The 12,600-nt window shown below is 39.3% G+C and overlaps 1 protein-coding gene across 1 annotated transcript; it reads left to right on the plus strand.

The window, feature by feature from the left end:
* The first annotated feature begins 1,128 nt into the window (after nt 1–1,128).
* On the plus strand, nt 1,129–8,895 carry LOC146629914 (uncharacterized). The gene is made up of 5 exons (XM_085355465.1): nt 1,129–1,180; nt 3,840–4,181; nt 4,315–4,386; nt 4,478–4,570; nt 8,756–8,895. Exons 1-5 carry the CDS (start codon nt 1,129–1,131, stop codon nt 8,893–8,895), a joined length of 699 nt encoding a protein of 232 aa, XP_085211591.1.
* Nucleotides 8,896–12,600: the final 3,705 nt, after the last annotated feature.

Consider the following 12,600-nt stretch of genomic DNA (forward strand, 5'->3'; position numbering starts at 1 on the left):
TCCTCGCAATGGCGGGAAACCTGGTATAACGTGATCTGTTAGTCCCACCCACTTTAGCGAACGGCGCGAAGGTAAGACGTGCAGAGGCAGCTAAGAGGATGAATATGAGGACTGTTTTAAGCTGACATTTTCATTCCAGGTAAGTCTTTATTGTCAGTGATTTGTTTTCGTTAAAAACAAATTTGGGTTGAATCTTATGAGTAAACCTTGAGGTGTCTGGGATACTTTAATGTGCCTTTCTATTCATATCTAGATCTTAACTGTCAGTGCAGCTGGGCTCGACCTACCAAAGCCTGAATGTGCAGATATTTTGTAGCGTGTCATACAACAGCTCAAGTTTCTTGTAGTGTAGCTATCCCATCTGTTGGGTAAACTGTGGCTTCAAGAAACAAAATCAGTCAGGTGAAGGTTTGAAGATATTTTTTTCTTATTATCAAAATATCCCACATAATAGAGCTGTGTGAGGAAATATAAAATACCTTAAACTTTTACCTTAAATTCTTTAATGAGACTTCACTTGCAACTAACATGGACAGTATACTGTGTGGGAATCATGTCATACAAACGATTAAAGAGAGTAGCTGCTAATGGCGTTTGTAATGTGGACTGTATGGAACCGCCTTTCGCAGAGGAACAGGCTACTCTAATAACATTGGACCAGTAATTCTTACGGATTGCGTTACAATTATACCAATATTCACGGCAACAGTGACACGTGATGATTGTTTCCCGAGAGGACGAACCTCCACCCAAAAAAGTATAAACATGTGTCCTAGCACTTCAAAGCGACTGCAGAAAGGACTTCCTACTAGAAGGTGTTTGATATCATAAACCAGAATGTGCTCAAGACACAGTGGCACTCACTCTGTATATTCGCAACGAAGATATACACATGAAACGTCACTGCGTTCTTACGCATGCGTAGCAAACACACACTTCCCTGTCAACCATTTGACAGCCGCCCATTGGTCCTCTCAACTGATCCGCCTCCATTAGATGTAAATGTTTCGCGGGAACATTGAAGACGTGAAATAACCTAATCTGTTCTCGTGAGAAGGTTCTGGATATCAGTCCAACTGAGCCCGTATTGAAGTAAAGTTTTCGTATCCTGGTTGAACAAATTTAACTATGTTCGAAAAAACGCTCTTTTTGGCTTTAACTTTCGCGTTGCTTCACACCGGTAAGTGCATTTAAGAGTACGCCACTTTGGAAGCTACACGGACACGGTTATTTTTCTGCTTTGAGCCCAATGTGGCAACACTACTTTGGGTTTCACGAACCCTTTAAAAGAGGTTACTGCGTTTTAATTGATCTGTGTGCTATTCAAACTCTCCCACCTCACTCGACTCGTTGAAAGCTAAGGCTAACAGCGCAACAGGTACCTGTGCTCTGTTTAGCTAACTGCTTTTACAGTTTTGAACTTAGTTTTTCTTTTGAACTGAGACCTGATGTGTATATACAGTGTAGTAAACCCAGCATAACGCCACAAATGTCAATTTTAAGGCGCTAAGCAATTGTTTAGCAAACGCTAAACGATTGTTGTTATTGTGTTGTGGCTACCTAGGTTGCTTGTATTAGCAGTTTAGGATTTAGAAACTCTTCTTTCCAAATTTGGTGAAATCTTTGTCTAGCTTCTCTCTTTTAACTTGGAAGATTTTATACTAATTGTATATTTGATGTGGTACACAGTGCAATAAATACCCAAGTAAGCAAGTTCTTGATTGTTTTGCATTCCTCACATTTCATGAGTGAACTGCCGCAGGTTTGTCATTTGTATGGTTTACTCACAAGTGTGTGAAATAATCGTGATATAAAGAGTCTGGCACAAAACAAACAAGTCTCTGAAAAGATCCTCGTTTAGAAAAGAAAAAGATTATGAGGAACGTGCTGTGTACAATGATAGAAAACTGTTAGGAAGTTTGTAAACTCTGTCAACAAAAAAGCTATTTGAGGTCTTGGGCTGTGATTCAAAATATTGCTTTTGACAACTTGTTTAATCAAATAACACACAGGTGTCAAACTCGGGCCCACGCGCCAATTTAGCCCGCAGCCTAATAGACCCTCTGCACGAGAAAATGCTAACTTCCTGGTTTGAGATGGGATGTGGTGTTGTACATTTTCGGTAGCTTTACTTTGCGGTCAATCACTACTGCGAAGATATATCCTCCAAAATCATGTCCAGAACTCGAAAACGGAAAGATGGCGTTAAGTTACAAAGAGCAGAAGGTGGGAACACTCACCACTGTTGTGTCATAAAAAAATCTAATGATCAACTTTGACGTTTAAAGAGTTTAGATCGATCAGTTGTTTACATCACTCAACACAAGCAGAACTGCATCACTGCAGAAGACGCATCGTCCACATTCAGAAGCACATCTCTGTGTAGTGACTGGTCTCATGATTTAAACAGGCAAATGTTCAGCATTCAAACTACAGGTGAAGAATAGTCAAACCAGATGTTTCCCCCGTTATGTCGAGATCAGCTCGTCAAGTACACACCTACACAGCATGTTAACAAACCCTGAAAAAAGCCACACAAAAAATGAATGATTGCTGGTAATAGTTTCTATACATTAATATGTACGAAGGGTATGTTGTGACTTACCTTCAAAATTACAGCGGTCCCTCGCTATAACACGGTTCACCTTTCACCTCGCTGTTTCGCAGATTTTTTTAGTGCAAGTTTGCATGCTTATTTTTTTTTACATCACATTGCGTCCTGCGTCCTGATCGCTGCAGACGATCTCCTCCGTGACGTCTCTCCTGTACAGTACAGAATCGCTGCATCGATCGCTAGCAGTGTGACTCTGAAGTGCAGTGCTGTATGTCCACGATGTCCACGAAACGTTTTGCACCGTCAAAAAATAAAATTGGCTACTTGATTTCACCTCTCGCTGGTTATTTTTAGGACATAACACCCGCGATACACGAGGGACAGCTGAGAAATATAACATTTGAATCCCTTTTCTCTTTTGCTCTGAGGCGCGGGGGAAAAATATCAACAAGTCGATGAACATCATTTACAGATATATTGGGTAAATGCCCGAGACATCTATAGAAATGTAAATCGCCGCTTGATTCATTCATTTGCTTTACTTGTTTTGGACCATAAACCAGGCGCGAATAGGACACCGGAAACAAAGCTCCCCACAGGAGTTTCCGCACCGGAAGCAGCATATGCTAACGTGCACATAGTCTATTACATTTGGCCCGCGAAGCCATACCAAATTCCTATCAGAGCTGGCCTACTGGTATTATACAGCTAATATATATATTGTTTAGTATTAAGCTTTGCTTGTTCCATATTCAGTTTTTCAGCCAAACTTGTTTGAGTCCATAAGAAAAGATTCATTCTTATATCTGGAGGAAGATTTCTTTTTTTTTTTTTTTTCTTCAATAAATATTAATGTTAGCCCGCGACTTTGTTCCAGTTTTGAATTTTGGCCCACTGTGTATTTGAGTTTGACACCCCTGCAATAATGCAATAATCAAATGAACTAATGGTGAAAGCTGTCACAATGTGCAGCCCTGACTTCGGTTAGCTTACTGAAAATGCCAGAATCTCTTTTTTCCCCCTTTTTTAAAAGGGAAAAGTTAAATTTTTTACAGTCCCTATTCTTACAGTTTGCATGACTTCCTGAACGAATCCAATAGTGTGTTTAAACGAAATGCTTGGTATGTACAACTTGCACTGTCTGGGTAAACAGATTAACAGATAGCTGTATGTTTCTTGTTTAGCTTGGTGACCCCCACTTTAACCATATGTACCTGCATGAACTTGAAAGTGGAGACAATGTATGTGCAGTCTTTGTTCATGTTAAAACTGTTTGTTTCTCCAGGAAAACTTCAAACTTCGAGCTCTACTCAGAAAATCGAAAGATCAAACGGTGATGATCTCCCTTTTCAGTGTGAAATCCCCCCGAGAACCAACTTGAAGTGCCCCTCTCTGGTTCTGAAACGAGTCGATGGAAATACAAGTTACCCCACAAGTGTCATCTACACCTGTCGAAATGGAAAGGAAGATCTTGATTCACAATACAGAAACCGGGTGAAGTTCATCAATGAGGACATGAGGAGAGGATTGATGACTGTATGGATCCGATCAGTCCAGCAGTCTGATAGCGGAAAGTACAAATGGTTTATCCCAAATTCAAAATACGCCTGTTTTTTTGATGTTGTTGGTAAGTTGGTTCATGAGCTTGTTCATTATTTGATATTACTGGCATTACTTAATAAATGTTGGAATTGTATATGGTTAGGTAAGTAAGAAACAGAATTAAAACAACTTGATGGTTTTTACCTCATTTGAAACAGTGACAGAGAAGCAAAACCTTACTAAGGAGAATGACACCAGCACAACAGCAACAGAGGAAATGCCAGATACAGGTAAGACTGGCACAATGAGGTCATCGGTTTGTTTGAAAAAAAACAGAAAATCAAGACGTATACCTTACAAACACTTTGCTTTTCCCTTTAGATCCTGCACCAGAGAACAGTCATCATTATTATGCCCTCATTCCCGTCTTTGCTCTTCTCATAGCTCCTGTTTTCCTGATGCTCTTCAAGAACAGTGAGTTAAACAGCATTACATTTTTAATTTAGCCATCACCGACTTTTGCATTCAGGCTTTTGAATTGGTACGCTCAGTCAAGTTGATTCATAGATCTGGTTTCTCTGCTGAAGTCCATTGATCAAACGAGGACCACAGGAGGATTCATTATTTGTTTTTCTGCACAGGCTGTACAGGCTGAGCTCCGTTATGGTGCAAAGCTATTTTAAACAACCAGCACTCGTTTGTTTCCGCTAATAAATGCACCCCTAACAAACAGCTACTGAACGACAAGTCACAAAAAGTGATGTAAAGGTGTGGAATGATATTTACGTCATAACAAATGCACAAGCGCATTTAAATTCCACGCATGTAAATTCAACAAACCGTGCAGACAGTCTGCATTGCACACACTGCTATAGTTTCACACTCAGCCAGTAGCTCCCTGCACTCAGAGGCAAATCCTGCTCAAACGAATAAATGTACTTTTACCGTCTGGAGGCGGAGACCAATGTAGCACACAGTGCTAATGTGATTGGTCACTTTGATGCACACTTCAGGTTACTGTGTTAAACTGAGGTACGCTGTGGCAGCGACAGAAACGCTGTTTTAAACCGTACTTGTTAACATTTTGAAAACATAGCAGTGGCAAAACTGTCACTGTATTACTTTAATGCTGAAGAAAGCAGAGGATTCAAAAGTAAGTTCTCTTGTACAGTATTACATAGCTTAAAACTTATAACGAGGACCAGGAAAGAAAGTGTGCATCAGAATGTGGCAACTATAAGTTTGGCTAAAATAAAGATGTTTAAACCAATCAACATAAAGTTGCTCAGTCTGCAGGAAACACATGTAACGGCACGTTTCAAAACGTGCCCTTGAAGTCTTTAATAAGTCTTTAAGATGAGTTTCAGCATTAAAGTGAAGCCCGTCATAAATCAGTACAACAGAAGTAACTGCTGTAGCTAAACTAGCAAACTGCGCTTTCAAAACATCAACACATCCTCACAACTGATATGTAGCACAGATCAACTCTTTGCTTTATTCAAAAAATATAACTATAAAAATTCAAATACTTCTCTAATCATATGTCGCAGAATTAGATTCATATAAAATATACATCAACTAATTAATTGTGGTGTGATTTTTAGCTTCAGTGAATTAGTCCCATCAGTGGTGTACACTTTAATGACTGAACACTTATATGGAGTTTGAAGTATATTTTAATGCAGAATATTTGTACTTTTACTTCAGTAAAAATGTATTTTTACAGACTACACATGTACTGTAGTATTACTTTTTCATATAAGTATAGGATTTAGGATGGGTACTTCTTCCACAGCTGTAAACAGCAGATAACACCTGGCATGCAGCAGCTACAAGCATAGTGTGTTATAGTTATATGACCTTTTAGATTCATACAGCATGATGGCAACAACCTGAACTGTTCATCAGACACTAGTTCAGCCCAATGAGCTACTTACCAAAGACAGTGTGTCACATCCTGCTCTGCTGTCCACCCCACAGACTGTCTGTGGTCACGGTGTGTGGAGCTCTGGAGCCAGATGTGTACAGCTGTTTCACTGAGTGAAGTACACTCACCGGCAACAACATAAACACATTTTATAAAATTACGTTTACTCGACTTTTTCCTGTTGTTGTTGTTTTTTTTAATAGCAATGATGTGTGCTTCTCATTGTGATTTTTAAAAGCTGTGTAATACTGTACAACAGATTAATGGGGCAGCAGTGCAGAGGCTTCAGAACTAACCTTAGAATTAAATTAACATTAAATAATCCAGTGACAGTTGTCAGTGTTTCCACTGATGTACAACAAACAGTAACTGCTGATGATTAATTCAGCAACCTTTATTTTTCAACTTCTAAACAAATGCAGTTTAAAACAGCTTTTCTGTCCCTGTCACAGTGTAACTCAGTTTAACACAGTAACCTCAAGTGTCGATCAAAGTGACCAATCACATTAGGACCCCGTCTACCTTTGTCTGCCTCCAGACAGCAAAAGTAAGTTTAAAAGCATAAGCAGGATTTCTCTCCGAGCGCAGGAAGCTCTGCGCTGTGAAACTGTAGCAGCACATTCAAACCAGACGCTCTTGCGTGTGCGATGGCTTCTTTGTGAGTTCTGCGCATGATGAGATAAATATCGTTCACATTAAGGTTGTACCCCCTCACTGATACCATTTCTAATTTCCATCTCTTATAAAATTATAGTATGCTAAATTGTGCTCATTTTCTGAGTGCTCATAGTTTACTTTCATTTTGTTTAAAATTAATTAGATTTTTTTAATCTCTTTGAAGTTCCAAATTTCGCACTGTACCTTTAATCAAACACTATTGCTATCCATAATAAGCATATACTGTTAAACATTAGACGACATGGATATAAAACAGATGGGAGCTAGTGTTTTCTAAATTGCACATTCAGCTCAACACATAAATGGCACTTTGGCCATCAGCCGGGCTTTCTGAAAATCCACCCATGTGAAGTGTTGTTGGTCTCCAGGTGGGTGCGTCTGGTTAACTTTCCAGATGGTTCGGCTGGTTATGTTGCAGCTTCCGTTTAAAGTGACTCTACAAAGTCTTGAATCACTCATATTTATTTGTACGTTAGTTCCAATGAGACAGACTTTCTTGCCTTCTTACTTATGTGTTTAGTTAATTTTATTATCTTTTTTTTATTTATTTTTTTTGTGGTCTTGAGCACCAGTTCTTTACTTTTTTGTCTGATCATTGGCTGCTTTTTCACTCATTTTTCAGGCCTGTCCCTATACCTGACCATCTTCAGATAAACTGTTTGTTTGTTTTTTGGTTAAATATAATATACCACGTTCTGACTGAGAGATTTCTGAAAAATTCAAACGTGCACCTCTGCTGTCACTTCCACACAAATAAAGATAAAAAGCTAAACAGCAGTGTGACGTTTGTAGGGTTACTGAAGTTGAGCTAGCTGGTATGTAATGATGTGCTTGGTGGTGCCAGCTACACAGCTATGGTTAGTATAATATAAACATTAGCACAGTAAAGCTGAAGGATGAACACTAACTTTTCCAATCGATTAGATTAGATAAAACTTTATTAATCCCTCGGGTTGGTTCCTCCGGGAAATTCGGTTTCCAATAGCACAGCACCGACAGAAGTTACAGAATGTGAGCAGAAATATACCATATATATAAATACAGAGTATACACAAGGGATAAATAAAATAAATAGGAATAAGAATGCAAGGGATTTGCACATTTCAAGTATTGTGAGTCTATTGCTCCGTTGGATATTAAGTATTGCACAGTGAAGAGGCACTACAGTTGTTCCCTCCTCCTTTGTCCTCCTGTTTCCCCTCCCTCTCCCCTCCAGAGAGGAGTTAAACAGTTTGGTGTGTGGAACAAGGAGTTTTTGAGTCTGTTGGTTCTTGACTTTTGGAGAAGCAACCTGTCACTGAACAGACTCCTCTGGTTGTTAATGGCCGTGTGCAGAGGAGGCCCAGCATTGTCCATAATGTCCAGCAGTTTCTTTAATGTCCTTTTCTCTGCCACTGTCCCCAGAGTGTCCAGCTTCATGCCGACCACAGAGCTAGCCTTCCTGATCAGTTTTTCCAGCCTGGATGTGTCCTTCTTTGCTGTGCTGCTCCGCCAGCATACCACAGCTTAGAACAGTATTCCAGCAACCACCGAACATTAGCATTCACATTGTAGGAACCTGTAAACTAGGGGTGGGGAACTGCAGGCCTCAAGGGCCAGTGTCCTGCAGATTTAAGATATCACCCTGGGTCAACACCTGAATCAAATGATTAGTTGATTCCCAGGCCTCCAGAGAACTTGAAGACATGTTGAGGAGGCAATTTAGCCATTTGAATGAGCTGTGTTGGATCAAGGATGCATCTAAAACCTGCAGGACACCGGCTCTCGAGGCCTGGAGTTTCTCCCAGTGACCTTGACTTGACCTTGAAGTCAGAGGTCAAGTTTTCTGCACGTACAGTTTGGATGTTTTAGAATCACATGTTTTAGAACCACATGTTTTAGAACCACATGTTAATGCTTGTAGAACAATGAAATTATTTGCTGCCGACTGAAATGGTGAAGCTATTTTTTACCTGGATAAGACGAAACCTTGCTTTTTAATTCAGCCCTCGGTTTAGTGCTTTTGGATAGTACAGCATTATTTCAGTTTCTAACTGGTTTTCTTGTTCTCACAGGGATTTGTAAGACATGCCAAAGGAAGACTGAAGAGAACGACTCTGAGCTGGAAACCCAAGGTAACAGAGCAAAGAAAGGAGATGAAGAGGAACAGCTCAAGAAACCATCAGCAAGAGGAACTGACGGACTGAAAGGATAATCTCATCATCACGGCCAGAGAAAAGAAGCTTTTTTGAATATCCACCATTTGGGCCATTCATCTGATCCTTCTGTCAGTTGCTCAGGTGCAACTAAATATTTCCTGGAAACGTAGAAAAAAGTAAGATTGTTTTATGAATTATTTGGAAAATCAAATTACTTAATAGTAGGGCTGCCACGATCAGTCGACTAGTCACGATTACGTCGACTATCAAAATCATCGACGGCTGATTTAATAGTCGACACGTCGTTTGAAGCTTTGTAAGATTCCAAAATACGCAGGAATAAGTAGTAGGATTTAAAAGTGTAATAACGGACTGAAACAGAAGATGGCAGCACTGCATGTACAAGGATGCCAGCTGCCATTAAACCCCGAAGAAGAAGCTGTTTCCAAATTCAGGAACTGCATCCTCCTGTGCCCGCATTTGTAGGCCGATTACGTTACAGCCACACGACGAAGACTGTCCAAACTCGAACACTCCGACAAATGCGGCCCAGAAATGCGTCCTTCATTTCCCCAGATTTGAAGGATGGGTCGGGATGGGTCGTGGCCCAACCTATCCCAGAATTCATAGCGCGGCCCTGCTCAGTTTCCAACAATGGCGGCAGCTAGTTAGTTTTAATATTACTCTTATTATTCTTTCTGGGTCACAAAATAAACGTTTAACATATTTTCAGGTGAGAATGTAGCTGTGTAAACCTCAAATATCTGCTCAGTTTATCAGGACACCACATATTTTCAAAAGCACTCCGACCAGCTCGATAGCTAGCCGGGGTTCAAGGCTCACTAGAGCCGTGAGAACACCGGACTCCCGGCAAATCGTTTTCAAACCCACCGCAGTCTTTCGCTACTCAGGTTAAACATGATATATGAGTCACTTAGATAACTTAAAAATGTTATTGTTTGGCTTTTTTTAGCATTTTATTTGTTCCTGAGTAAATCGGTTTGGCTGAGATTAAAGTTATAGTTTTTACACAGCTGAATAAACGTCAAGCAGACAGCTGATTATCAGAAGTGTGAGAATTTACTCCGGTGTCCTGTTATATCTTAGATAGCAAGGAGTTTATTAAACTTCACCAAAACAATCTGCAAACTTCATTAACATTTAATAAACTATCATCTTGTCTTTATTGTTAGTTAGCACAAAGCTTAAACACTTAAAGCTGTAAGCTAATGATAGTTATAGCATTAGCTGGTGCAATAAGCTGGATGCATGATCTGATTAGTCGACTAATCGCAAAGATAATCGGTGACTAGTCGACTATCAGAATAATCATTTGTGGCAGCCCTACTTAATAGCAATTTGTAGCAGGGATTTAAAAGCCTTCTAAGCCCATGAAAGTGTTCACGATCCCATTAACTATTTTAAAATCCTGGTGGAAGTGCAACCAAATAAGCTAGAGCAATAATTTTTTGCATATTAAAACAGAGGAGTTGTACTTCCATATCAGTATTTAACTTGTCCCAGGTTGCAGTTTCCTTCCACTAATGGCTTTGCAAAAAGTGCAAGAAACAACAAAAAATTTATTATTATCCAGACAAATTTTGCTGATCTGATCAGCTGTTCACAGCACTTCCTGCGTTTGAATAAACTTTATCATGTTGTCAGCAGGAACTATCGCCTCATTTTGTGGGAAATGTAGTTTTTTGTTTTGGTTTTTTTTCAGAAAGTTCATCTTTGACTTTCTGTATAGTCTCTGTGACACAGTTGGAAATAGTTTATTTTTGAGGCACATGCTGTTGCAGATTGTGCACAAGATCGATTTTTGTTTTTGCAGCAGTTTATAAAAATTAGTGTTTGTTAGAAATGAAATTCTGAGGATACAAAATAAATTTCCTGTGGTTCGGAACTATTTTGCAACAGTTTTCACCTCTGAAATCTCTTTTATTAGAAAAATGTGTTAAAAAAATATAATTTTTAATTTATTTGTAGTTTTTTGCACCTTTTTAGCAATTTAAGTCGTTACTATGGACTTAATGCATACATATTATTAAAATTTGCGATACAGTGATTGTAATTGTATGTATTGTATGTTTAGCAACTTGAAATCCTCCAAAAACTGACACTATAGCATCGAAAAATGTAAAGACTTGTTCTATGATGGGCTTACAAGGTTAAGCAAAACTTACCTTTCACTAATTTTGTTATTCTAGCTAGCAAACAATCCCCAAGTGGCTAATTTTGCAGTTGCATTTGAAACCCCTGTCACGTGTTTGCACATTAAACGATTTTATCTTACCATAATTTATTTATATAGCACTTTAAAAACAACACATGGCCGACCAAAGGCGAGTAAATAAAAATGAGTTTTTAATCTGGATTTAAAAACCAGCACTGATGTAGAGTTCCTGATGTGAAGAGGAAGATCGTTCCAAAGCTTTGGGGCCACAATATAGAACGCTCCGTCTCCTCCAACTTTCATCCATCATTTAGGGACTCTGAGCAACACCTGCTCAGCTGACCGGAGTGAATGAGGGGCAGCATATATATTCAGGTACCAGACCATTTAAGGATTTAAAAACCAGTAAAAGGATTTTAAAATTGATCCTAAATTTAATTGGAAGCCAGTGTAAGGAGGCCAGAACCGGAGTAATATGCTTAAATTTTCTTTTACCAGTTAAAAACCGTGCCGCAACATTCTGCACCAGTTCCAGACGTGCTCTGGCCAAACCCTATTACTCCAAGCATGAGGTTATGATCGTCTCAAAGAGTATACTTATACACTTATACTGACACTCGTTAAGCTTTCACAAGCTCTGAATCACGAGGCTCCTGCCTACATCTCTGATCTTTTACAGCCGCACGCTCCCTCTCGCAGCCTGAGATCCTCTAATCAAAAGCTGTTGGTCGTTTTAAGACCAGAGGAGATGTTTTAGAGCGGTGGCCCCCAGGTTGTGGAGTGCTTTGCCTCCATCTTTACATTGCCTTGATTGCATTCATTCTTTTAAACAGCAGCTTAAGACTCTTTCATTTAGATTGGCTTTTAACTAGAATTGTGCAGTTTGTTCGATTGTGCTGTTTTATGTATCTGTTTTATATTATTGTGAAGCACTTTGTGGTTCCTATTCTGTTAAGAGTGCTATATAAATAAAGTATCTACAATTAATTGTGTTGAATGTTTGCTTCGTTGTGTTGAAATGTTTTGCTACAATTGTGCTACGTGTGCTCTCTAAATTGTTTCTTTCTTTCTAAATTTATTACATTTTTAAGGAGAAAAACGTAATTTTCTATGCGTCTCTGCCTTTGTCCTGGCGCGCGTGTGTGTGTGTGTGTGTGTGTGTGTGTGTGTGTGTGTGTGTGTGTGTGTGTGTGTGTGTGTGTGTGTGTGTGTGTGTGTGTTAAGTATTATGTGAGACCCTCCCAGTTTGACCTACCTTACCTTAATTTCAAGTCAGTCTGACTGGATTTCAAAGTAAAAGCCCTTGGAAATGTCTTTGGTGCTCCAAAATCTCATCAGGTTTGTTTAATTATTTTATTTATCTTTCTTAATTCTGAATGACGACATAGGGAAACATGGAGGCACTATCAACTTCAGCTTCATAGTATCTCACCCTACAGTTACTCGGCCACTCTAAATTAACTCTTGCATTGTGAAATATAAAATCAGCCTTTCGAAATGCACAGTGGGAGAAGTGATCTACTTCTGAATAAGAACAAGACCAGAGAAAGTGAGTTCAGTTTGAGGACGATGCCTATAAGACGGT

This window comes from Diplotaxodon limnothrissa, linkage group LG6 (genome assembly GCF_057381915.1).
Source record: "Diplotaxodon limnothrissa isolate DT_005_m linkage group LG6, D_limnothrissa_male_GT1.1, whole genome shotgun sequence".
Taxonomy (NCBI): Eukaryota; Metazoa; Chordata; class Actinopteri; order Cichliformes; family Cichlidae; genus Diplotaxodon; species Diplotaxodon limnothrissa.